We start from the raw sequence: 26,878 nt of genomic DNA, 5'->3' as shown, positions 1-26,878 counted from the left end.
AATACAAATACATTGGACATACAAAAAGAGTACAGGGCCCTTTCTGTTCTAAATGCTTTAATTACCTCGTTTTGTTTTTTATTCTCTGTATTAATTAACCCATTTTGACCTGAGATCAGATTCTAAAAATGTCTTCTACATCCTGACAGTTTTCTGAAAAAGCTATGTTTCTATGTCAGTCGTTCTTCGATTTTTAAAAAATAGCAGACCTACAAGCTCGTAGCGCGCCACCGAGTGGCGCGCTACGAGCTTGTAGGTCTGCTATTACATAAAGCTACGAGCTTATTACATAAATAATATACATATATTATTTCTATAACAGATCTTCATATATGGAGACAGCCATATGTACGTATGGAGCGTGTCACGAGGCGTGACGGACGGACTGACAGGTTTTGCAGGTTTTCATAGTAATCTGTGACCTATGTCGCAAATAAACATATTTACAATCTACATTTTCCTTTTGGGGGGAACAATACCCTTTTAGGCCTGCACATAGTAGCATAGTAGCACGTTGCTACAGTATATTCTGTATGTATAGTATGTTGCCTCATTCAATACACATCACTTGCCATCATTATTACACACAGATGCCAAACACACACTGGCTTGTGTTTATTCACAAAGCCATTCCTCAGCATCCAGAGCACTTACCTCACTCCTCCCAGTACAAACACCTACTCCCCCCTGAGGCCCACCTGATCCCTGTGGTCAGACTGTAGTAGCTCCTTCCAATGCACTGCTGCCTCAGACTGGAAGCATGCTACATGTTTTAAAACAGGCCGGCCTTGTGGGAGGGAGCCGCCATGCATATAAAGGGAGTATATAAGTACCTGTATAAGGTGTTTACAGATTACATGTATTTATTTTGTCCTGCTCTCCGACAGCATCAGGGGTAAAAAATACTACTTCCTGAGCCTTAAGCGCCGGGCTTTGAGAAACCTCAGATGGATCAGCTTGGAGACCGCCGTCTACAGTGGGTGGTAATGTTACAGATGGAGTGACGTGATTTTTGTATGAGTTAGCATTACTCTAATCCAGTAGAACCCCAGGTGAGGATAGAATTTTGAAATAATGTCTTCCGGGTGTATTTTTGATTTCTCAAAAAGCCCAATCCAGGCCCAGGTCCAAAGGCTCAATCGAAATGACAGTGATAAAGTGACATCACATAAGTGCACTTATTTGTCACCACTCGCACAGATAGAAGCAGTGAGATGCTGCTGTGGCAATTAAGGGCCACACTGCTCTTCTAACCGTAACAGAAACAACGCAAGAATATTAGTACAGTATGGGTTAGAATTATTGGCCTTTGTGGTATTTTTGTATATAATACTGGATATAATATGTGGTGATAATGTTACCACATTATCATTATCCAAGTGTTATATAGTATTAAATATTGTTCTGTTTTTGTATGCAATACAACAGAAAGACACACTAGACCGAGAACATGATTATTCATCTGTGGCGGTGGGGGTCAAAATGTACTCGTTTGGAGAGTGTGACGTGAATGACAGCTATCAGATTGGTGTGTCCGTCTTCAACACAGCGTCTCTGCGCTGGATGGAAGTGTCTCCAGTGACATCTGGAAGAGGAGAAGTTCCCGCGATGCGCCGCGGCCACACAGCTGTGACAATAGAAGATATAACCTACATCTGGGGTGGTGGCACTTATAAATCGGGCTGTTACTGTAACGTCCTGTCCTGTATGCATTTGATGGGAAGAGGGAAGGTACAACCACTCAGCCTGTGTCCTGGGGAAGATCATGTACATCTTTGGAGGATTAAAGTGGAGGAACTGGGTGGTAAATAAATGTTCTAATGACATCTACAAGTTGGACACCACCACAATGGTCTGGTCTTTCATTAACACCAGAGGCTCGCCACCACCTGCTTCAGAATGTCACTCTGTCACCATCATCGGCACAAAGATGTTTGTATTTGGGAGTAAAGAAGAACTGTTTTACAATAACCACACCATCACAGTGTTTGATACTGTGACCAATTTGTGGCTGAGCATAACCCCTGTAGGCCTACAGATTCCAGAAGAACGCTGCAATCATTCGGTGTTCGCCTACAATGGACAGCTGTACATCGTTGGTGGCAACCGTTTCAATGATCTGTGGAAATTATATCCAGAGACCTTCTCCTGGAAGGAGGTTGAGTCCATGGGGAAAGGCCCACCTTCATCAATGGAAGGAGGTTGAGTCCATGGGGAAAGGCCCACCTTCATCAATGGAAGGAGGTTGAGCCCATGGGGAAAGGCCCACCTTCATCAATGGAAGGAGGTTGAGCCCATGGGGAAAGGCCCACCTTCAATTCGCTGCTGCATGGTGGGAGATCGCATCGTCGTCTTTGGAGGATACAAATACTCCCATGAGCTGTACTTCTTACATTTAAGTCCTAGTCTGAAGACATTATGCAAAGCAGCAGTTATTCAGTTTGGATTGGAGCAGTCAGAATTGCCACATAACATCAGGTGGGAAATGGCCAGAACAGAAATGACTGCAAACCCACTAAATAAAAGACTAAAAAGTCTAATAATGTTCTGTGTCCTATGTGAAACTGGGGTAGTATATATACTTCACATATTAAACCTTCTGCTTTTGCTTTTGATCCGTTTCATGGTTAAGTACTTGCTGTGGTGGGGGATTTCAGTGTTACGAGGCGTCATGTTTTAAGTAAAACAATCTCTTAAGATGACTCCACACATGCCTAAAATTGTTGATTTTGTGCCGCCTTTGTGGAAATGTATTCAAACTTCAGCCTTTGAGTGAAACTACTGCGATGACAGCTGCCATTAAGCCGGGAAGCGCCACGCTGTAGTCATGGTAACCAAACCACCATGGCTGTGGTGTCTTTGGTGTCCATTGCCTGTAGAGGGCAGTGTTGACATGATTTCCAGTCTAACTGCGTTTGAGAGATTGATGTTTTCTTGACCATTCAAAAATGTGTATTTACCTGGATAGAAGTGGAAAATAATTAAATGCAATAACTTCCACCTAGAAAGAAAAAAAAGAAAGAAAGAAAATAGGCTGAAAATTGTCTTTTACAAAACCAATCAATCTGTCAATTAACCTAAAAAACGCAGAACAAGTGAAAATTTACTAGGAAATGGTGGTCAGTAATGTCATGTATGAGTCAGAGTGCAGAGAGAGGAATAGGACAGTAGTGAGATGTGGTTGGCAGAGAGAGGGAGAGGTTTCACATGTAATGAGTCACACAGGGTCTTCTCAGTTTGACTGACAGTTAGTCCTTCACCCCCCTGTGGAAGGTGCCAGGGCCAGGCCACTGCTGTCAGAAATCACTTTGGCGTTTCCATTCATATGAGGAAATCACGTTAAAATACGAAATAAAATAACTATAATAGCCTACATGTTAAAATAATACATGCGTAATGTGCTGCCTGTCAGCCTGTCTCTCAAGACAGCCGTGGGCCTGTGTTTGAAATGTATTGATTGAAATATGTATTAACAGTTTGCAGAATTACAGTACATTTCAAGCACAAACACATTTCAAGCACAAGGCTCCCCCATACCTCTGTGACCTCCTCAAACGGCATGTCCCCTCTCGCTCCCTCAGGTCTGGTGATGCAAACCTCCTCGACGTCCCCAAAACCAAACTCCGTACGTGGGGTGACAGAGCTTCTGCCTTTGCTGCCCCAACCCTGTGGAATGACCTCCCTAAGGCACTCAGAGATGCCCCCACCCTCCAAACTTTCAAAACCGCCCTCAAGACCCACCTCTTCAATATTGCCTTCCCTATATAGCTAACCCTTCTCACTGTCTTTTTAATGTTGAACAAATGTCATCTCATATGCACAAATATTTATACCAACAAATCAGTGTCATGTCATAGTCTCAGTCCCCAGTTGTCACATTTCAATAGGTTGAAATGTCATATCATCGTGCTGTCATCGGGCGACAGTTGGTCCTCTCTCACTGGGGTGAGAGAGTATGGTGCTGTTGTTCTCATCTTTAAAGCCATTAGGTTGTTGTTTTCCTTCTCAAAGGTCATTTATCATTTTTCCTTGGTATAAGTGACAATCTGCAGTGGATGACAACTGATAGCAAACTCAGTACACACGTAAATATTTATATGACATCATGGTATGACAGGGCAGTCCTGTGCATGCAGACATTACAAGAGACAATACAAGGTATTTTTAACATTGTTATAAGATGTGAACATAGAAATATGAAACAATAAACCATAATTAAACAAAATACCTATCAGTCTCCATCCAGGACTCTTTCCTGTTGTGCTGTGAGGGTCCATGTCTCAGCCCCATGCAGCAGTACTGACTCCAGTCCACTGTCTGATCTCCACACTCTCCTCGTCCCATGCAGGACATTCCAGGCCAGACCCTCCGGATCTTCAGGTCCTGTTCCGTTCCGGATCTTCAGGTCCTGTTCCGTTCCGGATCTTCAGGTCCTGTTCCGTTCCGGATCTTCAGGTCCTGTTCCGTTGAAGCAGTCCAGGTCCTGGTTGCGCCTGATGCCATGACGACTGTTTGAGGTTAGAAACACACTCCATTGGGTATAGCTGCATTGGGAACACGCACGCACGCACGCACGCACGCACGCACGCACGCACGCACGCACGCACGCACGCACGCACGCACGCACGCACGCACGCACGCACACACACACACACACACACACACACACACACACACATTAACTGGATGATTTCGGGTGTGACAGGATAGTACAGTGACAGTACAGTACAGCACAGTAGAAGGACCCCATGGGGACCCCCACACAGTAACTCTGTCCTTTCTCAACCGTTTTGGGCGCGGGGCTCGTCAGAAACGGGCCGGCACCCTAGCCGCGTTCCTGTGGGTCTGGATGTTCACACGGAGGTGCACCACTCAGTTCACACGGGTGTGAAAGTTTTCCAACTTTAGGTTTGGTGTTATATGCTCAATGCTCTGCGTGTGCAGACCATCTTGAAAGCTTCCTCAGAAAACACTGATTGCATCTGCAGCCTTCAATCTTTCAAATTCATAAAACATGAATATTCTAAAATGTAACAAAGTGGAAATAAATATTGGGGTTAATTTGCTGATACTGATTTTTCCAACATTTTTAAGTACATATCGGCACCGATATGATGAACAAGACTGTGACGTCGGTCATCTATGATGTATCGATTCTATGACATAGTCATAGGACAATGTGACGCATTGTGAGCTTGTAGGTCTGCTATTTTCAAAAGTTGTGAAATGGGACATTCTGCATAATGAGTGCATTTTAATGGCAATACTTATTTCGTACTTTTATTCAAGAAAAAGTTTTTTTCCTGACTTTTACTTAGGCTATTGATACTTTTACTTTAAAAAAAGAAAGAATACCCTATAGAAGGTTTAATTCAACCAAACACAAAGCCTGATGAGTGCAGCTACTGTTGGAGCACCACGTTAGATGCTGCTAACGGACCAGAGGAATGGGGGGTATGGGGGGGGGGGGTGCGAAGGAGTTAAGAGGAGGACGGCATCAGCGGCACATTCAAGCAGAAAGAAGACAAGTGGCGGCAACGACAGGAAAAAGACGATGTCCCCATGTCTCCTATGTGCCCTCCAACCCCATGCACTCCGTACTGCAGACAAGCATATGTGGGCTGACAACATGACATTGCCAGTGGAGGGAGAGAGAGAGAGAGAGAGAGAGAGAGAGGCGAGGACCGGGAGCTTCTGTGGCCTTGACATCCCTGGCTCTGACAGCTGATGGGGGAGATTAGACTCACGCTTGCTGGCAACTGTCAGACCCCCAGACCCCCACCACCCCCCAAAAGCCACGTGCTGCCCTTTACTCACCTCCACCCACCCTTCACCTCCGGCCTCCTGCCCCACAGCCATGCAAGCAGAGACGGGCAGGGACCAGGATATACAGTACTCAGGAGGCCTGAGAGATTACTGTACTGTAATCACATGTAGGAATGCACTTACTGTACACTCACACATAAGATCTATTTTCTGTCTAGAACCCATTGTTCGTGTGGGTGCGTGCGTGCGTGGGTGGGTGCGTGCGTGGGTGCGTGCGTGCGTGCGTGCGTGTGTGACACAGAGAGAGAGGGAGTTGCTTGTAAATGTGTTTGTACCGTATTGTGCCGAATATAAGACGAGCCCCATTTTTCGAGACTCATTTGTGGAAAAAGAACATTGAATGTCAAATAGTCTAGTCCCCAATTATAATACGAACCCGTTTTTAGGATATTTCCACTGGAGAAAAATGTAGTCTTATATTCAGACCAATAGTTAGGGGGTATATATTTTCTGTAAGAAATTAGAAAGCTGACATTTTCCTCACTGACAGATGGAGAGGATGTGCAGTCTGACTCGGTACAGTCCATGTGCTTGTGTGTGCATGCACAGTGTCTATGTGTGTTCTGTGCATGTGCGTGTGTGCGTGTGCATGTGTACATGCATGTGCTGAGGCAAACATCCACCTAGGGAGGGACAGTATATGTCATCGATTGAGCTGCAGGAAGAGGCCTATTATCTCTAGCCATGGTTCAAGCGGGGGAGTCAAGTGTGTCATATGTGTTAGCTCTAATTGGCAGCCTACCCTGGTGGAAGCTGACTGAAGCTAAAGCTGGAATAACCCCCACCTACTCCTCTCACCCTGATGTATAGCACCTAGTATGAAGGTGTCACGCACAGGAAATAGATAGACGATCTACAAGCTCACAACACGTGGCGTGCCGGCGCTTTGCGAGCTTGTAGATTGACTCTTTTGTTTTGGTATATAAACTAAACTAAGCATCACACCACTATTGCTTGACAATTCTTCCCACATCTATTAGCCTATACTGTTACATTCTGCTCTGCCTCTTACTTTTGTTTATGTTGTTGTTGTTGTAGGAGCACAACAAATAAGAATATCATTTGGATGTCGTCCAAATGGAGGCAAGTCTCAAATCTCAACTCCTGAAAATGGTGGTGAGCAAGATAACTAGCAACTACTGCTTTAATCCAAATATTGTTTGGATTATACTTGCTCAGTGTGAGTGTTATTTTCGGACACCTTATTTGGTGTTTTCTTTGTGGCTTTTCCACCCTAATTGTCTGACTGGCAAAAAGAGTAAATCTGTCTGCTGCTTGTTTTTCATCTATTCTTTACTTTATACCTTCTGTCTTCATGGTTGAGTTGTTGTTGTTGTTGATTTGTTGATTTGTTCCTCCCTTCTACAAGGTCTCTCTAATTAGAGAGCCTTCCTGTCTCCTCTCCTCTCCTCTCCTCTCCTCTCCTCTCCTCTCCTCTCCTCTCCTCTCCTCTCCTCTCCTCTCCTCTCCTCTCCTCTCCTCTCCTCTCCTCTCCTCTCCTCTCCTCTCCTCTCCTCTCCTCTCCTCTCCTTTCCTCTCCTCTCCTCTCCTCTTGTTAGATGGTCATTCACTGCCCTCTGCAGGAACCTAACAATTGTTCAAGCATTTGTTGCAGCCTCAAGAACTGGCAGATAATAACGTTTTGATGCACCCGAAATTAATAACTATACAGTACAATGCATGTATTGCACACATATCCAGTCACATGGTGCCCTGTTGTTGGAGGTGAAGAAAGAAGGAGCCAAAACAGATACAGCAATAGAAATAAACAAGCAGACGGTAAGAAGAAACATGAAGACACACAATGACAAAACAATAGACAGCAGGTGTGAGTGTCCTAATGGCGCCCCCAATCTATGTCCCATTCCATTCCTCACCATCTCCCATATCAATCTGATATTTGATGCCTTAGCTGAATCAAATCAAATAAAAGGGTGTGCATAATTCCTCCAAGGCTCTGTGAAAGCCTGATTATCCATTAAAATATATCCAGAGATTATTCTTCCAAATAGATTAATCAGTGTTTCATTTATTCTTTCTCTACAAAAAGCAAAACAAAATATGTAACCCTTTTTTGTTCCTATTATTTGTCTAAGCGCATCCTGTTTGCATGATGATGATCAATCATAATTCTGAATTATTTAATTTTATCAAGCAATGAACAACTTCAGGTTGACCCATTTTAACACTTATGTCTGTTCCTGCATCACAATGCGCTACTTGTAGGAGTAATGCTTGCATACCTAGTTGGTAATAGCAGAACTGATGCTATAGGGATATATCACTATTAACTAATCAATAATTAATGCATATGAGCTATTAATGAGAAAGACCTCCCTGGAGAAGACATTACTTTAACAACTAATAATGAATCACTGATTATTACATCAACAACATAGCTCCTCAAAATGTTATTAACTCAATCAATGAACGAGTAGGGATGTTTCTGACCAGTTATTTTTTATTTTATTTAACCTTTATTTAACCAGTACAAACTCATTGAGACTGCGGGAACTGGCCAAGAGGCACAAACGTGTAATTACACTTCAAAGCTACATAGTACATGTCGAATTATACAACAGCCAATAATAAATCTTATGACAATACCTCCAGAAACCTATACAATATATACAACAATACTCCAAAATGGTCTGTCTCGTGCTGCTGGTATGAAATGCTTGCCCTGCTTGCAGCTTTCATTACACAGTAGCTGGAGTTGGTTGGGCTTGACGTGCCGGGACAGCTTGTACACAACCCAAAACCTGTCTGGTCTCACGTGGTATGAGATTGTAATCCATTGCCTGGAAGACAATAGGTTAGGGGAAGGGGACTAACAAACCAACTCCAAACACACCGGAAGCCAGAAATGGTGGAAGGTTGGGCTTGGGGCTAGCAACCCCAACTCGTAAAAACCTTGTATGCTACAGAAACCGCAAGAACACTACCCCAGGAAGAGCCTAGTCGGAGAGATTCCTCTGAAAACGAGGCCATGACGTGTACTGGTGAAAGCCTAAGGGAAGCCAGCACACCGAGAAATCTATTGAAGACAAAGGCAAAAACCAGGATAGGGACCTGGAACATCAGAACCCTATATGAGAGCAGCAAATCAGCGCAAGTGGCAAGCGAAATGAAGAGATATAACCTCACAATCCTTGGTTTATGCGAAACACGATGGAATGGAAGTGGCCAAACCAGACTAACGTCAGGGGAGACCATCATCTATTCCGGCCATGAAGACCTAGGCCATGACCACACCCAAGGAGTAGCCCTGATGATGACACCAGATGCCACAAAGGCAATGATGGCATGGGAACCAGTTTCATCACGACTCTTGTCAGCAAGATTCAACTCAAAGGGAAGAAAGTGCACAGTCATCCAGTGCTACGCACCAACCAACGCGGCCAGGGAAGAGGAAAAGGAAATGTTCTATAGTTCCCTACAATCTCTGATTGATCGCACACCAAGGAGAGACCTGAAAATCGTCATGGGAGACCTAAATGCGAAGGTGGGGGAGGACAACACAGGCAAAGAATTCATCATGGGAAGACATGGCATTGGCATCTGCAACGAAAATGGGGAGCTGTTTACGGACCTCTGCTCCTTCAATGATTTGGTCATTGGAGGTACCATTTTTCCACACAAGAGAATCCATAAGACTACCTGGACCTCGCCAGATGGAAAAACCGAAAACCAGATTGATCACATCACAGTTTCCCGCAAGTGGAGAAGAAGTCTACTGGATGTCAAGGTGAGGCGTGGAGCGGACGTAGCATCAGATCACCAGCTACTAGTGGCAACAATGAAAGTCAAAATGAGATCTTTCCACACCACAACTGACAGACCACACCATAAGTTCAATGTCCAGTTTCTAAGGAACACCAGGAAAAGAGAAGAGTTCAAATGCAAAATCAAGAATAGCCTTGAGGAAGCAGCAGGATCAAATGAAGCATCTATTGAAAACCACTGGACAGAACTTAAAAACATCTGGACGACCACTTGTGCAGAAGTTCTAGGCAAGAAGGTGCGAGAACAAAAAGTGTGGCTAACACCAGAGACATGGGATAAGATAGAACAGAGGAAAGAGCTGAAACAGAAGATCAACCAGTGTCAAGATCCACGTGAGAAAATAGACCTGCGAGCAAAGTACAGGGAAGCAAACTGTCAAGTAAAGAAAAATGCAAGAGGTGACAAAAGGCGATTCATTCATGACATGACAGAAGAAGCAGAAATGGCAGCCAGACAGAAAAACATGAAGAGACTGTATGAAATAACACGGACTCTGTCAGGGAAGAACGCCAACCCAAGTAAGCCAGTAAAGGATAAGAACGGCAAGACCATCACCAGTGATGCAGAACAGAGAAGCCGGTGGGTGGAACACTTCAAGGAAGTCCTAAACCGACCACCTCCATTGACTGTTCCCAATATACCACCAGCAGCTGAACAGCTTAATGTGAATACCAACCCCCCAACCAAAGCCGAAATCATCAAGGCCATCAAAAAGATGAAGAACGGCAAGGCTGGGGGTCCAGATGGCATCCCGCCTGAGGCACTCACGGCAGACCCAACAACGGCAGCAGAGATGCTACAGCCCCTCCTAAAAAATATCTGGGAGCAGGAACAAGTCCCAGCAGACTGGAGGCGAGGCCACCTGGTCAAACTACCCAAAAAAGGCGACCTGTCGCAATGTGGTAATTGGCGAGGGATCATGCTCCTATCTGTCCCCAGCAAGGTCCTGACCAGAGTCATCCTGGATAGATTGAGGGAAGCCCTGGACAAGAGATTAAGACCAGAGCAAGCAGGGTTTCGCCAGGACAGGTCCTGTACAGACCACATCGCTACTCTGCGTATGATAATCGAACAGTCCATTGAATGGCAGACTCCTCTCTACCTAACATTTGTGGATTTTGAGAAGGCCTTCGACAGCGTGGACCGAGATACCATCTGGAAGCTGATGCAACACTACGGAATCCCTCAGAAATTCATCAACATCATCCAACAGCTGTATGAGGACTCCGACTGCCAAATCATCCACAATGGAAAGCTAACTTGCCCTCTTGAAGTTAAGACCGGGGTGAGACAAGGCTGCATGCTCTCACCAACAATTTTCTTGATGGCCATCGACTGGATCATGAAAAACACAACCATGGCCAGTAAGACTGGCATCCAGTGGACCCTCACGCAACAACTTGAAGACCTTGACTTTGCAGACGATATATGTCTTCTCTCTCATAAACACCAACACGCACAGTCAAAGCTAACACTACTCTCCGAAGAGGCAGCAAAGACTGGCCTCAAGATCAATGTGAAAAAGACAGAACTCATGAAGGTAAACAACAAACAGGATCTCCCAGTCCAACTACAGGGAGACAACCTCAAAGAGACTGACCGCTTCACATATCTCGGAAGCATACTGGGCAAGGATGGTGGATCAGACGATGACATCAAAAGCAGAATAAACAAGGCCAGACACGTTTTCACCACGCTACGACCCATCTGGAACTCCAAGGCACTGTCCCTCCATAACAAAATCAGAATATTTAACACCAACGTCAAATCAGTTCTCCTCTATGGATCAGAGACATGGAGAGTGACAAACACTACCACCAACAAACTCCAGACATTTGTCAACAGGTGCCTAAGGCGCATTCTGAACATCAGGTGGCCTGACAAAATATCAAATGCCAGCCTGTTGGAGAAAACCAACCAAAACTCCATCAGCCAGGATGTGAAGAAGAGAAAGTGGGGGTGGATTGGACATACCCTCCGAAAACCTACTGACAACATCACTAGGCAAGCACTCGACTGGAACCCACAGGGCAAAAGAAAAGTGGGGAGGCCAAAACAGACCTGGAGAAGATCAGTGGAGAGTGAGGCAAAGTCGACTGGATTATCGTGGGCCCAGCTGAAGAAAACTGCTCAAAACAGAGTCCGATGGCGGGGTGTGATTGCGGCCCTATGCTCCACCTAGGAGCCTACAGGAATAAGTCAAAAGTAAGTCACTCCAAAATGGTACACTAACAATAACCGGTACAAGACATTTTGGGGGTGGATTCTCAAAGTCAGCTAGCCGCTAGGGAACAGTTCTAAATCACCCAAAAGCAGCTAAACAGCTGCTTTTTTGTTCAGTGAGTCCTATGTGAAGAGAAATAAGTTTGTAACCTAGATTGAGTTATCAAGCTTATATCTTATCTTGTTTATGTGAAATGTATTGATCTACAAGTGTTTCTTCTGGAGTTAGGCGCGTTATTCTGCTGGAGTGTTTCATCGCTGCTGCTGTTCCCTGTGCTGCATTCCCCCCATCACGCACCTAACCCTCACCATTCCCCTTCTAATATATCCCTGGACTTGTGAGTACATGAGCACGTGCATTTTTATTTTCTGCTTGTGAAACAAGTGAAGCGCCACTACAGTTTGTAGGCCACAACGCATCCAAGCCACGACTCAGGCCTGCAACTAGCCCCAATACGTTCCCTCAGTCCCACACCTGTGTGAAGTGACTCAAGTGAGTGGTGCAACTCGTGTGGGGGTCCCTGGGGGAGGGTCCCCGGAAGTTCCAGACCCACAGGAACGCCCAGGGGGGTGGGGCGGTTCCGACGAACCGCCCTGTGTCCGAAATTGTTGAGTAATTACAGAGTTACCGTGTGGGGGACCTTAGGGGGTCCCTCTACTGTACTGTACTGTCACTGTACTGTACTGTACTGTTACACCCGAAATCATCACAGTTCATATTTGTGTGTGTTAGACTGTGCAACAGTGACACTTGGTTGTGAAAACCAACCAAACGCAATGTTCGTGCTCGGACAGACCCAGACCAAAAAATAGTAAAGAAATCGCCGTAAAATGTTGTAAAACGTGTGTGTGTGTGTGTGTGTGTGTGTGTGTGTGTGTGTGTGTGCCGTACCTGTTATCCCGCAACTTTAGAAATGTAATATACAGTAACTGTAGGATAAACATGCGTCACACGTCACAAGATGCATAATATATGCATCATTTCACGGAAATCACACGCTGTGTCCAAGATTTGAGGCATTTTGTTCAAAATGGACCAATCCTGCAAATTTGGAAGTCAATCTTAGGCAATCGGGATGGAATATGGGAAAGCAGACAGATTTATTATTTGCCTTGCTCATCAATAAATTATTTGAATCTTTTTTCACCAAAGACCTTGGAGTGCATTGGAGTGCCTTGGATTCCTTTTTTCTTTTCAAGTCTGCAATTTACACCTTTGGGAATCAAGCAGTACAGCTTTTTTGTATAATGGTTCTACCTGTATTACCATAGAGCACTAACAGAGCCACTAACTGATCCCTGCAGTGCTTCCATTTCTCTATTTTTAAACATTTTATTAAACATTTCACATTCTCACGTGACGTCACATCACATTGTGGGCTTGTAGATCTGCTATACTAGATTCATGTTGAAGATGTAAATTTAAAGGCTGCATTCTGCTTTCCAAAGGCCTTTTCAGACGGGGAGCGAGTGACGCAGACGTTGTCGCCTGGATCAGCAACACGTCTGCTCATGAAGAGCACAGTGTCACGGTACGTTCCTCTGCCCTTGGACTTTGTCTGTGTTTTGGGACTTATTACTTGTATTTGTGTTCTCTACCTTATTTTGTAATAGTGTTCTGTGATTTCCTGTCTGCCTTGTTTTCTGTCTCCTGCCTTGTCTCACCTCCCTGTGTTAGTGTAACCCTAGCCACCTGTGTTCTGTTGTCTGTTAGCCTATCCCAGTGTTGATTGTGTGTTTCAGTTCACCTGTGTGTAGTTAGTCTTGTCTATATATATGCCCCAGTGTTTTCAGTTCTTTGTCAGTTCGTCTTCGTGAATGATGTGGTCAGTTCGTACTGTCACGATGTGGTTCTGGAGATGTAGGACTCAGGTGCAGAAAGAACCAGGCACAGGCAGAAGAGTGAATATTCCAGTGGTTTTAATTCCCAAAACTCACACAGAAGAACTTCGAATAACTAGGAAAACACAAGAAAATAACCACATCACTTACAACGACGAACTGACAAGAAACTGAAAACAGTGGGGCATATATAGACAAGACTAACTACACACAGGTGAACTGAAACACACAATCAACACTGGGATAGGCTAACAGGCAACAGAACACAGGTGGCTAGGGCTGTTTTTGGATAGCCAAAGCACTGTAAAATATAGGGCTTGATTGGTTAGTCTATCTGCAAAGTAACTAAAGCTGTATAAAGATGTATGAAGTATATTTAAAAAGATTCCAGGTAAAATAAAAAACACCTCAAAATTGTACTTATTACAGTAAATATACTATAGTTATTTACTTTCCATGACTGATCACTACCAGCAGTGGGCAGTAGAGTGCCATAGACTGGGTAGTCTATAAAGGTCCAGAACTTCAAGAATAACTTTATAGCATCCGTAAAAATAATTATGCTGCTGTCATGATGATCCATCAGAAACACTCCCCAGGCTCATTTGAGCTCCCAATGCCCTCCAGAGTTAAGAAAATACGTTATGGGTATGTGATATTCTAGCTTTACCCCCCACAACCATGTTACGCATGTACATGTAGGCTAGCGTGGTATGAATGACTGTTGTGAAGGAGGGAGGAGGGTGTGTATGGGCCGAAGAGTTAGGAGAATGGGACGACTGCTGCCAGCTGCCACGGCCTGACATGACAGAGACAGGTGCTGTACATGCATCCCTTAGGGATGAACACACACAAATTCAGGAAACCACGCAAACGCCCACTCATCACGCAATGTTAGCTGGCAAAAGTATTTGTTTCCCTAATCTACTCTCCAGCACAGTGGTTCCCAAAGCGGGTTCCTTGAGGGGGTTCCAAATAGACCCTTACAGGTCTATAACTCTGAGAGTGTAAATGAAACCAAATGGTCCATTTGGTTTCATATGTACACAGTTGGAGGTCCTTAGAATTAAAACTTTTGACCACTGCTCTATAGCTTGAGCTAGCAGACCACAGTCTCCTGTGTGATCACTATATTTTGCTCTATTCTAAAACTTTCACTTGTCGGATCCAGTGTAGCCACACATTACTGTCTTAGTTTACTTTTTGAGACAGAGTCCCTAGGGGTTCAGTTGTAAGTAACTAAGTAGTCTCTTCGGAGTTCCCTCTGTCAAAGCAAAGTATAAAGACAACACAGACTGAAGATGTTTAGAAGTCAAACATCCATATCCACCTTTGACCTGTAAACAGACCTGCTGAGAGGGTGGTGATGGCTGTTGGGACTGGTGTGTGGGGAGTACTCAGTTTGGAGCCTCTGGACTCCAAACCGGGGACCGCATGTAATTCCGACGGAGCGTCTGCTCCCGTGCTTGCGGTTATGGTTAGGTTAGGAGATGAGGTGGGTTGTCGTCATACCCTCACTCCCTCAAACCCCTCCAAAGCTTCTTTCATGTGTGTTCTCCCTGCCCGACACACACCTATAGCTAGCTAGCTATCACTGCCACAGGATTCTCTGCCTTGACTTCCCTCAGAGTTGGCCGTAGATCTTCATCTTCTCTTTTGACAGGGAGTCCAAAATAGCTAGGGATCAAAGGGTGCTGTCAGAATGTTGTGCATTTTCAAGGGCAATACCACGGACAGCTCTGCCTATACAGTGAACGTCCATATGCCTTAGAGAGGCTCCTGTGAAGAGAGGGCTGGGTGAATGTATTGTCTGTATAATGCTTAAAGTATTTAAATTATTATATCCTGGTGTGCAATGATTCAGTGCTACTGCAGAGCTTGAACGTGTATAGTGCGACTTTACTTGCTCCAAGATGTAAGAGTGATTACCTCATGAGTTGCAAAACACTTTTTTTTATAGTTGCCTCAAACAGTCAAAAGAATTTACCTTCCTTCATGCACTGTAACTCTTTCTACACTGGCACCAGCTGCCCTGCTTCTCTCCTCAACTCCATTATTCCCTCTCTCTTTCCATCTCTCGCTCTGCCTCTGCTGTCTCTCTCTCTCTCTCCCTCACTCTGCCTCTCATTGGACTGTGAGTGACAGCACATGTGCTGGGGTACATGGGAGGGCCACTGTTGAAATTCTAACCCCTTCCCCCAAGTCTCTGAGACATACCCCAGCTATGGCCAGGGAGGGGCTGTGAGAGACATACGCTGGGGGGACAGAGACACACTGAAAGTGGAGGCTTGGAAAGGCGAAAGGAGGGGATTCCTGATTTGAGAATTTTGGCCCCATTGCCCAATACTGCCCAGAGCGCGGAGGACTTTGTGTGTTGCACCTCAGTCTGTGGGTGTCAGAGGCCTTAACACCAAAGGTTTTGAGTCAGGCACAGAGGATGGCAGCCCGGGTGTTAGCAGTGTTGTGTGTTCTAGGATCTCTGCATTGGCAGGTAAGACAAATATTTTCTTCTTCATTGCCATCGGTGACTCAACAGAGAAAAAAAATGTAATTACATTTTAACCCTACATTATGTGGTCCATTACGAACAGGGTCTGGCGACCTCTGTGAAAGTAAATGACCAAAGTTGTACTCGTATTATTTAAATATTGAGTTCTGCAATGTGCCTTTACATAAAGCCTATATTGTGGCAGGTGGTTGAGACCCCCCTGCTGGGGAACTTACAACACAATCAAATCACTTCTATTCGCCACTTACAGTCCAAGGGTGTGAGGAAATAAGATACGGTGATACAGCACTATAATGCTATACTGCTATACTGTTCTCCACTTTTCAAAAGGATATTTACTAGGAGGCTAATAGCAGCGTTTGGTGTTACGTTTATGGATCAGTTGAATGCTTTCACTTCTGGGCTTAATTGAGGGATTTGAGAGAAAATGAAAATGTTTGCTTTCTATTTTCTTAGAGTAGGATCTCGGTTGAGGAATGAACTTAAGCTGTGCCACGCTTCAAGTCTACAATTCATTCATGTTTATATGTGCGATCTGTTGAACTAAACATGAACCCACTTTCATCAATAGAGGCAATAAACCTTGTCTGGATTCAAGGGATGTGAGTGAAATAAACATTTCAGCCTAGATGGAGATAATATGATGGATAGGGTTTGAAAGCACAGGAGACTACAGATGTGTTTAGAGGTATCGGGGCATCATTAGTACCCTCTGTCATCAGACACCATTATGAGATCTAGAATGGATGGCCATGTAAACAGATATTTTATGTTTGGAGCAGTAATGGAAGCCAGGTTAGGGGGTGAGAGAGAAATGATCACTGAATCTGGGGTGAAGACAAATAGCCTTAATTTGCGCTATAATTAATGATAACGGTTGCAGGTGCTATAACAGAACATTTATATCTGATCATGAAATGTAAGTAAACTAGTGAATACATTTAGTTAAAAAGTTTCTTCATAGTAAAAATAAAGCTTTTTTATGCAGACTATGTTGTGTGAATCAGTTACAGTACATTAGTTGATTTCTGAACATGGGAGTGACAAATCGTAACCAGTTCATCATTACATAGCCACATGTTTGACAAACATTAAAGAGAGAAGTAGTGACTTATGGCTATATATATCACTGATATCTAGTTAAAAAGGTAATGTTTTGCACATCCAGTAAATGTATCGGAATAAACAGAATTAACAATTTGTCAATTCCAGCAGGTCAAAATCCAAAGCAACAGGCACACACACACACACACACACACACACACACACACACACACACACACACACACACACACACACACGATCTACACACATCAAGATGGCAGTTCAACAAACCAACGGCTGCAGAATGTGTAGAAAAAGCAGACAGATCAAAGGTTTTTCTGTTTCTTTCCTTTGACAGCCTCACTGATCACTGTCATCAAACCATGATGATATTAAACTGAAAAGGCATTTCTGTTGAAGACGTATCAACCGTATAACTAATATGTCCAGTTATGCACAGATCATAATAATTATTAGATTATATAAGCCCTGGAACGATTTCAAAGTCCATACTTGTAATCTATTGGCTACTACCCTGTATGATCTAAGCTGCAGGATCCATTAAAGGCGTATACTATTTTACTTTAACACACTTCTGTGGTCAATTTAGCATTTTCTCTGGCCTACACAGTTTTTAAGTTGCTTGATTCAATATTTACATATTTTATATTCATTTTATTATATATAACCCATAATTATATTATAAACCGATCGCAACATCAGACTTAATTTTTGCCATGTTAGATTCATTGTAAACACAAGTCCCTGCATCTGGTGAGACTGATATTACCCTTCTAATGAGTAAGGGGGCAGTGTTTTTTCAAAAACTATTTTCTTTGGGTATTTTTTTTTATTGTAATTTGTATTTATTCATCACACATTAGAAGAACAATGTGTCACCAGAACCAGGGATGTGTGTTTTTTCAATGAGTATAACATGGTTAAAATACAGTTTTTAAGTTAAAATGGGTTGATAATACCTCTTTTAAAGGACAACCTTTTTCAACCAAGGTGCATGTTTTAGGTTGTTATTAGAGAAAGTTAAAAAAAAAAGACACTCATCTTATACTGTCTCCAATAACAACCTAAAACATGAAGATGTTTGGAAAAAAACAAAGTTGTCTTTTAATATACTCCCAGTTTTTACAGTATTCTACATACAGTATATTGGAGAAGCATCACAGCTAGCGGAATCCACATTGGTATGAATTCCACATTGCAAATGCCAGGGGTGTCAGGTCAGAGTGGGCTGTTGACAACAACTGAGTTAAGGTTACATTACAGACTGTGGGGGACAGAAACTCACTTTGTTTGTTTTCACGGGGGTTCCAGGTGGACTCACTCGATGCAACCTGCAATTAATTAGTGAGCGAAATCACAACATTTATCTCGCCTACAATAGCTGGTTTTCCCAGCGCCATGGCCTTTCATCAGTTTTGCCTGATTATTTTTATCCTCATTATGTCGCTTTCTTTTTTTAGTTTGTAGGTGTATAGCCCCCAACAACACATTTGTATTGTTGGGAAATGACCTATTTTAACACAGTTTACACAGTAAAAAAAAATCTTTCAGCTCAGAGAGTGTACCAATGAAATGGTACACTGGTAGGCTACACGCTGGTGTATTGGTACACTCGGTGGCGCGCTATGAGCTTGTAGATCTGCTATTTTTCAATAGCTAAATTATAACATAATGTTTAAAACACTAAAAGGGGTTCCCGCCCCCCAAATGGGTTAAATGAACACTGAGGATTTTAACGTCTATACTGAGGGTGGGATATACAGTACGGAGCGGGCAGAAGCCACAGCTGTTTCCAGATGCATACACGATGCCATTTGTCCCGCTCTGCAATCCCCCAGGCGGAAAGAGGAGAGCGGGCCGCACCTCAACCATGAAATCAGGGACAAATCGAGAGTCCGTATAGCACCAGCCGGCTGGTGGTGCTGAGTTCTTCTTACTCATTGGAAACAATCAGTCACTGCACTATATGAGCGGCTAAATCACAGGCTATACCTGCTGCCGGTTTTACACTCTCTTCTTGGTTTCAGAGAGAGAGAGAGAGATTTGTTCTAAACAGACTAAATCAGCTAAAAATCTAATCTATCCAGGGGTTTTTTACGCATAGTAACAGTATCAGTATTATAGAAGGATGATTTGGTCTCACTTGGGCCATTTTCAGTTCCAAATATTTTACTCAAATGATAACTTATCTTAAAATTAAATATAACCAGTAAGACGCCCTGAGTTGAGAAGCAGGGGACGGGTTAAACTATTAATCTGGTGTCAGTGAGGTCAGATGTAGAGTTGCATGGCCGGCTCCATATATGCAGATCTAGTATGTCAATCAAACTATGTGTGGCTATCCGGGGTTTGATGAGGTCAGTGTCGTGATCTTCATATATGGAGATCTAGGTGATGACATTGAGGGGGCAGAAAACAGCCCAGTCACGTGGTTCATGTAACTCGTTTTGTCACTGTAAAGCCTATAGACACCAATGCATTCTGTAAATATCCGGTTCAGGCCTTTGTCACTATTCGCCAACCGTCATTGGGCAAGCCCCATGGAGATGTCGTCGTGACATCACGTGACATCAGCCCCCATATATGGTTCCCAGGTCATTGTGATTTATTGGTCAGAGTTCAAACTAGAGTTCTCAACAGGCCCGGAAATGAAGGCCCGGCCCTATACCTGGGCCCTCATCAAACCCTGTACATTCAATACATTGCCCCCGCTGCCACCCTTATATCTCCATATATGGAGCTGACCTGTTCTGACATTCCATGATTTGATCTGACCTCATCACACCCTGTACACTCAAGATATATGGCCAGTGCACTTCTCGCCCTCAGGCGTCTTACTGGTATATTGACATTCCCATATATGGGCTTAATATTGATGACATCAGGGATGTGTTCGGTATAAATTTAGTCTTGACTATATTCTTTGCTAATTTGTTTTAATAATATCTGGGATTTATATAGCGCTTTTCTTGGCACTCAAAGACGCTTTACATGTGTTTTAAAAACACATCAGCTTGGGAATGCGGTTGTGAACAGGTGGGTTTTCAGTGAAGATTTGAAGGTAGGAAGTGATGGGCCATCTCGGATGTGTTTGGGCCCTTGGGGAGAGCGTTCCAGAGGGTAGGGGCGGCCATGGAGAAGGCCCTGTCGCCCCAGGTTTTCCGTTTGATCCTTTTAGGGACCTCAAGGAGGCCGGCGTCACTGTATATATATATATATATATATATATATATATATTAGGGCATTCATTAAAAAATCGATGCATCGATTTCATTAACACAAGTCGATTCAAATTAGGAGAAAAAAAATATATATATATTCAATTGTTTTCCCCATCAAATGTTTTGCTCTACTGTATGTGTGTGAGTATACATAATTCAAACTGTAGGATTGATTATTGTCACGGACAGAAGTCATTCTTCCCTTTGCATATACCGCACTGGAGCGCACTCGCCTATTAGTTTACATTGCATTCACAACGCGCCTTTAATTAACTGCAGCTGTGTGTGGCTCTCAGCGGTGTCCCACCGAAGTTGAACTGCATGCGCTGTGTCAGAGAATTAACAGATAGAAGCACACAAACTTTATCCCCAAACTTTATCTCCCCCACCTCCGTGCTGAAAATAAAACGTCTGGGTTTCCGAGGCTACATCCGTGCTGACGCAATGACTGTCCTGTTTCTGGTTTAGCTTTAGGCGCGGGACGCATGAATCTCTCCGTCTCCGGTCAGTGCAGGTTGTTGTTTATTTGCATGGGTCAGAAAATAAGTACGGTAACAAACTAACATGATAGAACTTTATAGAGTTGGAGGAGGAGGAGGAGGAGGTTCACATCGTGAACGTGTTAGGTAATAGCAGATTGTATTCTGATGATGTGCCAAACTGCTAACCTGACGCTGCCAGATGAGGGCGGTATTGCAGAAACATATTCCCCAACACAACACTCATCTGGGATCTCTGACAGAGTTGAGCCCTGAGTCAGATCTGCTTCGCACCGAACCAATCAGCGTGAGCTAAAGGCGGGATGCGGATGTGACGGTATATAGACACGTCGATATGATTGGTTGTGTTTGCACGCCCACACGGTGATAGACAGACGCTCCCATCCAATCATCTACCATGTATCTTGAAAAAAAGGAACAGCCCCGTCATCGAATTTGCTTCCGCGATCCCAGATCCAAATAAGCTGTGAAACAAATTTGTGTAGCAAGCTTTTTGGATCTGGCAGCGTCAGGTTACCAAACTGCTGCTTGCTGCTGTAATGTTAATATAGACCTATGTGTTCTATGTGTTCTGAAGGTCGGGCTGCTGTACTGCCACTAGTGTTAATGTTATATTTTGTATTGTGTTCTCGGGCCGCTGCGCTGTGTTGCACTGTGTGCCAATTAAGCCCCTCTCCTGTTGTGTTCTTTTCTGGTCTGTGTACCAGTCCAGTGTGTGACGCACACTAGCGTGTGTGCCTGCACTGTTTAATATTACATTTTTATGTTTTGATAATCAGCGCTTTGCCAGATGATACATACACTGTGCCATATTGGAGAGGCCACTGTGTGCACAGTGCTTTGTTTGACATGCTCCGTATTTGAGCGAGCGCACCTACACCCACCCCCTGTTAAAGTCCACCCCCCGTCCCTGTCATAAAATGATGCATGGACTCAACTTCGACTTTACTGTCTGACAAGTCGACTTGGAAAAATCTCAATTCTGCCCTAATATATATAATTTCCCCCCCCCCCAGTAATTTAGGATGCTAAGTTATCTTAAGTACCTCTCGGAGAGAGTCATATGGGGTCCAAGCCACTAGATGGCGCAGGCACACAGCCTAACATACACTCACGGAACAATTCCATTGGATCGTGAACTGTCGCTCATGGCGTGGTTATGTCCCCACCCACTGGGTATATAACCTAAGGTCCGCCCTGAGCAACGTCATTCCTCGCTTTCTGTGCTACGCATACACGTCTTAAACAAGAGAATCACCTTTTCGACTGTTGAAAATTGTTTTCCATAAAGGACGGGTTTCAAACTTGTGCCGCGGAAATTCGCAGTCCTACGTTGGTGTCCTTCTCTCACTCACGGACGTTCCAGCTTTAAAAGCCAGTAAGTTATTTTAAGGACATTAAAACTCAAGTGGGCCGTACGGCGGCTTGTGGTTTGTCCTCTTGCTAGCTATCCCCGAAACTTTGTTTCCCCCTTGCTAGCCACGTTGCGTCCCTTTGTTCTGCTAGCTTAGCCTTAGTCTACTGTTGCACAACGTAGCACTACTATAAGCTGATAAGCATTAGAACGAGGCCCGAAGTTTTTTTCTCTAGCTCACCTGCCCAGCTACAAGCTAACCAGCGCTGCTCTATCTAGCCTCCGCAGTTTCGCTAGCCCCTTGGGTTAGCTAGCTCCCGCTAACGCAGCCGCTAGCCTCTTAGCTCCGCGAGACGTTAGCTAAGTTTCCAGCCGTCAGGCGCTAACTTAGCCCTCTCTAGCGTCCCTCGCACGTGCGGGTTAGAGATCCACGGCCCTACTCTACGTGACGCAATCCACGCTGCCGACGGAAGCCCTGCTGTACGTCGGACCTGATACAACAACAGCGTGACGGCCTCGCTACGCGAGTCCCAGGCTTTGCGGCCTTCCCTTCTAGAAACAGCAGCCACAGTTGCAAAACGTGGTTTTCTCTCTGTTTGGACTCCTGTTTCTTCAACACTGTTTTGTGAGTGCCAGATCCTTCTCCTCACACTACATTGCTGTTGCAAATATATATATTATTAGTTGTATAACAATAATATATATACTGTGACTTTATCCTCTTATTGTTGTAATATATATATATATTATTAGTTGTCAAACAATAATATTATATATATTATAGCTTTATCCTCACCGTCTTCTACAAACTTGTGAGTACCAGATTTTCTCCTCACTCTTTTTTACTGTTGTATTATATATTATTAGTTTTTAAAACAATAATATTATAATATAACTATAAAAGAAAAAGAAGTTTCCTCTTGGGCTACCGTTTCTTCTCAGACTACAACCAATACCCAAGATGGCCTGCGGGGGTGGCGACAGCCCTCCCCAGTTCCCAGTGGAGCACCACGAGTCCTACTCTTCTACTCCACCAACACTTTTCTTCTTCTATCCGGTTGTGAGTTACAGACAGTTTTCCTCACAACGTTTTGGTTATTTTATATATTATTATTTATAATGATATTATATTATAACTTAAAAGTGAAGTGTTTCTACAATGTCTTGGACTGCTGGTTCCTTCTTCAAGCTACACCAGCACCCAAGATGGCCTGCGGGGGTGGCGACAGCCCTCCCCAGTTCCCAGTGGAGCACCACGAGTCCTACTCTTCTACTCCACCGCCACTTTTCTCCTTTATCCGGTTGTGAGTTACAGACAGTTTTCCTCACAACATTTTGGTTATATTATATATTATTATTTTATAATGATATTATATTATAACTTAAAAGTGAAGTGTTTCTACAATGTCCTGGACTGCTGGTTCCTTCTTCAAGCTACACCAGCACCCAAGATGGCCTGCGGGGGTGATAAGGGCCGCCAACAACAAGCTCCACACGCTCTTCACCACACTGGTAAACAGACCTGTGGAGCCAGACCCAAGACATCAGCCAGGCCTTGCCGGCTTGCTCTGGGTGCTGCTCTCCCTCCAGCGGGATCTCGTCAGCCCACCACCTCGTCCTCTCTCTTCAGACCCCTCAACCTTGACGCGTCTCAGAGACACAGTGACGAGTCCTTCCTGGGCTCCTCCCCTGCCGGGAAGGCGGCTCGGACCGCCAACAACAAGCTCCACATGCTCTTCACCTCACTGGTAAACAGACCTGTGGAGCCAGACCCAAGATATCAGCCAGGCCTCGCCGGCTTGCTCTGGGTGCTGCTCTCCCTCCAGCGGGATCTCGTCAGCCCACCAACGAGGCTCCCCTGAGCCGGGTGGTTGCAACAACGGGGTGTCGGATGCAGTCCTAGGCCTCCACCGACACTACTACTACTTCACGCAGCGGCCGAAGGCACGAGTCTCAATCGACGTGGCTCCCCAACGACCCTCGACAACCGACTGCTTCCCTCAACATTACAGGTATGTACATTGTGAAGCTAGGTTTGTTTAGCTGTTTAGCTAACCTTTTCGAGGTCGGGAGTAGCAACCTCGTTGGATGGCCGACGCCACCCTAGCATGTTTAGCATTCCAGATAGGCTGTTTTCAAGGTGCCACACCAACTCGTCTATGACATAGCCATAGCATCGGAGCTACTTCGGCTATTGTTTCACGCTGCTCTCTTACGGTCACTGAATGCCTCACGTTGCTGTCCAACAGCCAACATGACGGCTGCCAGGATTACGACCGGCACAGCGTCTCTGGAGGGGCCAATCGGACCCTGCAACTCCGTCTCCAGGAGGAGCGTGCTCAGACGCTCTCCCATGCCTTGGGCCCCGTCCAGGGTGTAGCAGCCCCAGACTGCACACCGGGACCGCTCCCCAAAGAAAGGCAAAAGCTCTTGACACAGACCCCCACCATGGGTGGGTCTGTGGCCAAGCTGCACAGTATGTACACGACAAAAATCACTGTCGGGGGACCACTGCTTCCCCTGTCCCAGGTTTTTCAGAGCACATTACACGGCTAGCTGGAAGGAGCCCATGACTCTCCCGGCTACTCCGCACTGCTCTCGTGTCCCTCCCCCCGTAGTAGCGTCTGGGAGGCATCTCAATGCTTCAACGTTACTCCAGGGCTCCCAGAGCTCCCTTCTTCAGGAGATGGGCCACGCCCCTACTCCTGAACAGTTGGCTAGAGTTCGTCGCCTACATGAGAAAATTGTGACCTTCACGTACTGACTCACCGACCTGACCGGCCTTATGGCCACGGCTTCCATCACCTCTAGGTGGCTGGAAGCCTCACCTGGTCTGGATCCCGTTGCCCAGAGAGAGTTCTCCGAGGGTGCTATCATCCCCGGAGACCTCTTCAGAGGCGCACTCGAGAGGATGACCCTCAACGTGGAGGTGCAGCGTCCAGGCTGCGAGGCCCTGACCAGCAGCCGAAGTGACACACACCTTACCCTCCCCCCATGCGCCGGGCCCAGCACCGGACGTAGCAGTCTCGGACTGCACGTCCAGTCCGCCCGCAATGCGCTTCTGGACCATGGCACAGGTGGGCGTCCTGGACGTCCCTGTAGCCAGGTCCCTCGATATTGTTTGCACAAGTACAGCACTTTTTTCTGTAGTACAGTACACAATACAAAAAGACAACAAAACAATATCCACGGAGGGGGGTGGACATGAACCCACTGCCACGGGGGCCCCATGGGCCCCCCCGACGCAGTGGGGCAGGGCATATTGGCATAAGGTCAGTGGCGTACCAAAACGCCACTGGGGAGACGGGTCATGCCCAATTTTTCTCCGACATGCCAGGGAACACTACCTCCAGGCGGGGCGTGCCTCCCATAGCCGGAGAGAACCCACTAGCCAAGCACCTGGCACTGTGGGAGTGGTGCGGAGGATCCCCGTGGATCCTCAACACCATAGCGAAGGGCTACAGACCCCAGTTCGCCAGAACACCCCCGGCGTTTTCAGAGGTCATCTTCACCAATGCCAGGGGTCTGGAGGGTCTGATTCTCCAACAGGAGATAGCTTCCTTGCTGGAGAAGGATGCCGTCAGAGAGGTACCCTTGGCCCAGCGTCGCAGCGGGTTCTACTCCCGCTACTTTCTGGTCAAGAAAAAGGGGGGGGGGTCTACGTCCCATCCTGGACCTGCGGATACTCAACAGGCACCTCAAGTCTTTTCAGTTCAAGATGCTGACGGCCGAGTCTCTGGTGCGCTCCATACGCCCAGGCGACTGGTTCACATCCATAGATCTAAAAGACGCCTATTTCCACATCCCTATTTACCCACCTCACAGGAAGTTCCTGCGGTTTGGGTTCCAGGAAAAGGCTTACGAGTACACGGTCTTTCCATTCGGGGTGTCCCTCAGTCCCAGAGTGTTCGTCCACTGTACGGAGGCCGCTCTGGCACCCCTGAGACTTCTGGGTCTATGGGTGTCCAGTTACATAGACGACTGTCTCCTGTGTTCGGATTCAGCGGAGGAGGCCGCGAGGAACACGACTCGGGTCGTGTCCCATGCGACCTCACTGGGTTTTCAGGATAAACCTAGCCAAGAGCATGATGACGCCTACCCAATCCACAGATTTCATGGGCATCACTCTGGACTCTGTCTCCTACAGGGCTCCGCTGAGTCGGGACAGAGTCAACAACCTGAAGTGCATGACCATGTTCAAGTCAGGCCGCACACTTCCACTGGGTACGTGTCTACGGATGGCCTCTGATAGGTCTGGACAGACTCCATATGAGGCCTTTTTCAGCGTTGGCTGAAATCCCTCTTCCACCCTTGCCCCAAGGACCTACACCTATGGGTCTGGCCCGTGAGAGGCTAATGCTGACTGAGGCCGGTCTCCCTCCGAATGTTGTCTCAACGATTCAGGAGGCCAGAGCCCAGTCGACAATGACCCGCTACGAAACAGCCTGGGGCGTGTTCGAGCAGTGGTGCTCAGAACGACCTAACCAGGTTATCCCATTCCAAGCTTCAGTAGTTTACGCCCTGACATTCCTGCAGGAGTTCCTAGACAGAG

At 45.5% G+C, this 26,878-nt stretch overlaps 2 protein-coding genes across 2 annotated transcripts in view; both read left to right on the top strand.

The window, feature by feature from the left end:
* The window catches only part of acsf3 (acyl-CoA synthetase family member 3), a 61,657-nt gene extending 57,297 nt beyond the window's left edge, over positions 1 to 4,360 (top strand). The window contains exon 13 of the transcript XR_013964123.1: positions 4,349 to 4,360. The gene's annotated coding sequence lies outside the window, so the exon portion shown is untranslated. The remainder of the gene's footprint in view (positions 1 to 4,348) is intronic.
* An 11,554-nt stretch (positions 4,361 to 15,914) lies between these two features.
* The window catches only part of cdh15 (cadherin 15, type 1, M-cadherin (myotubule)), a 30,540-nt gene continuing 19,576 nt past the window's right edge, over positions 15,915 to 26,878 (top strand). Inside the window, exon 1 of the mRNA XM_080758901.1 lies at positions 15,915 to 16,168. Coding sequence (XP_080615027.1) covers positions 16,115 to 16,168 — 54 coding nt within the window. The 5' untranslated portion in view covers positions 15,915 to 16,114. The remainder of the gene's footprint in view (positions 16,169 to 26,878) is intronic.

The sequence above is a fragment of the Protomyctophum bolini genome (genome assembly GCF_963924005.1).
Source record: "Protomyctophum bolini genome assembly, chromosome: 1".
Taxonomy (NCBI): Eukaryota; Metazoa; Chordata; class Actinopteri; order Myctophiformes; family Myctophidae; genus Protomyctophum; species Protomyctophum bolini.
Note: the sequence above shows the minus strand (reverse complement) of the source record. Positions and strands in the feature narration are given on the sequence as shown.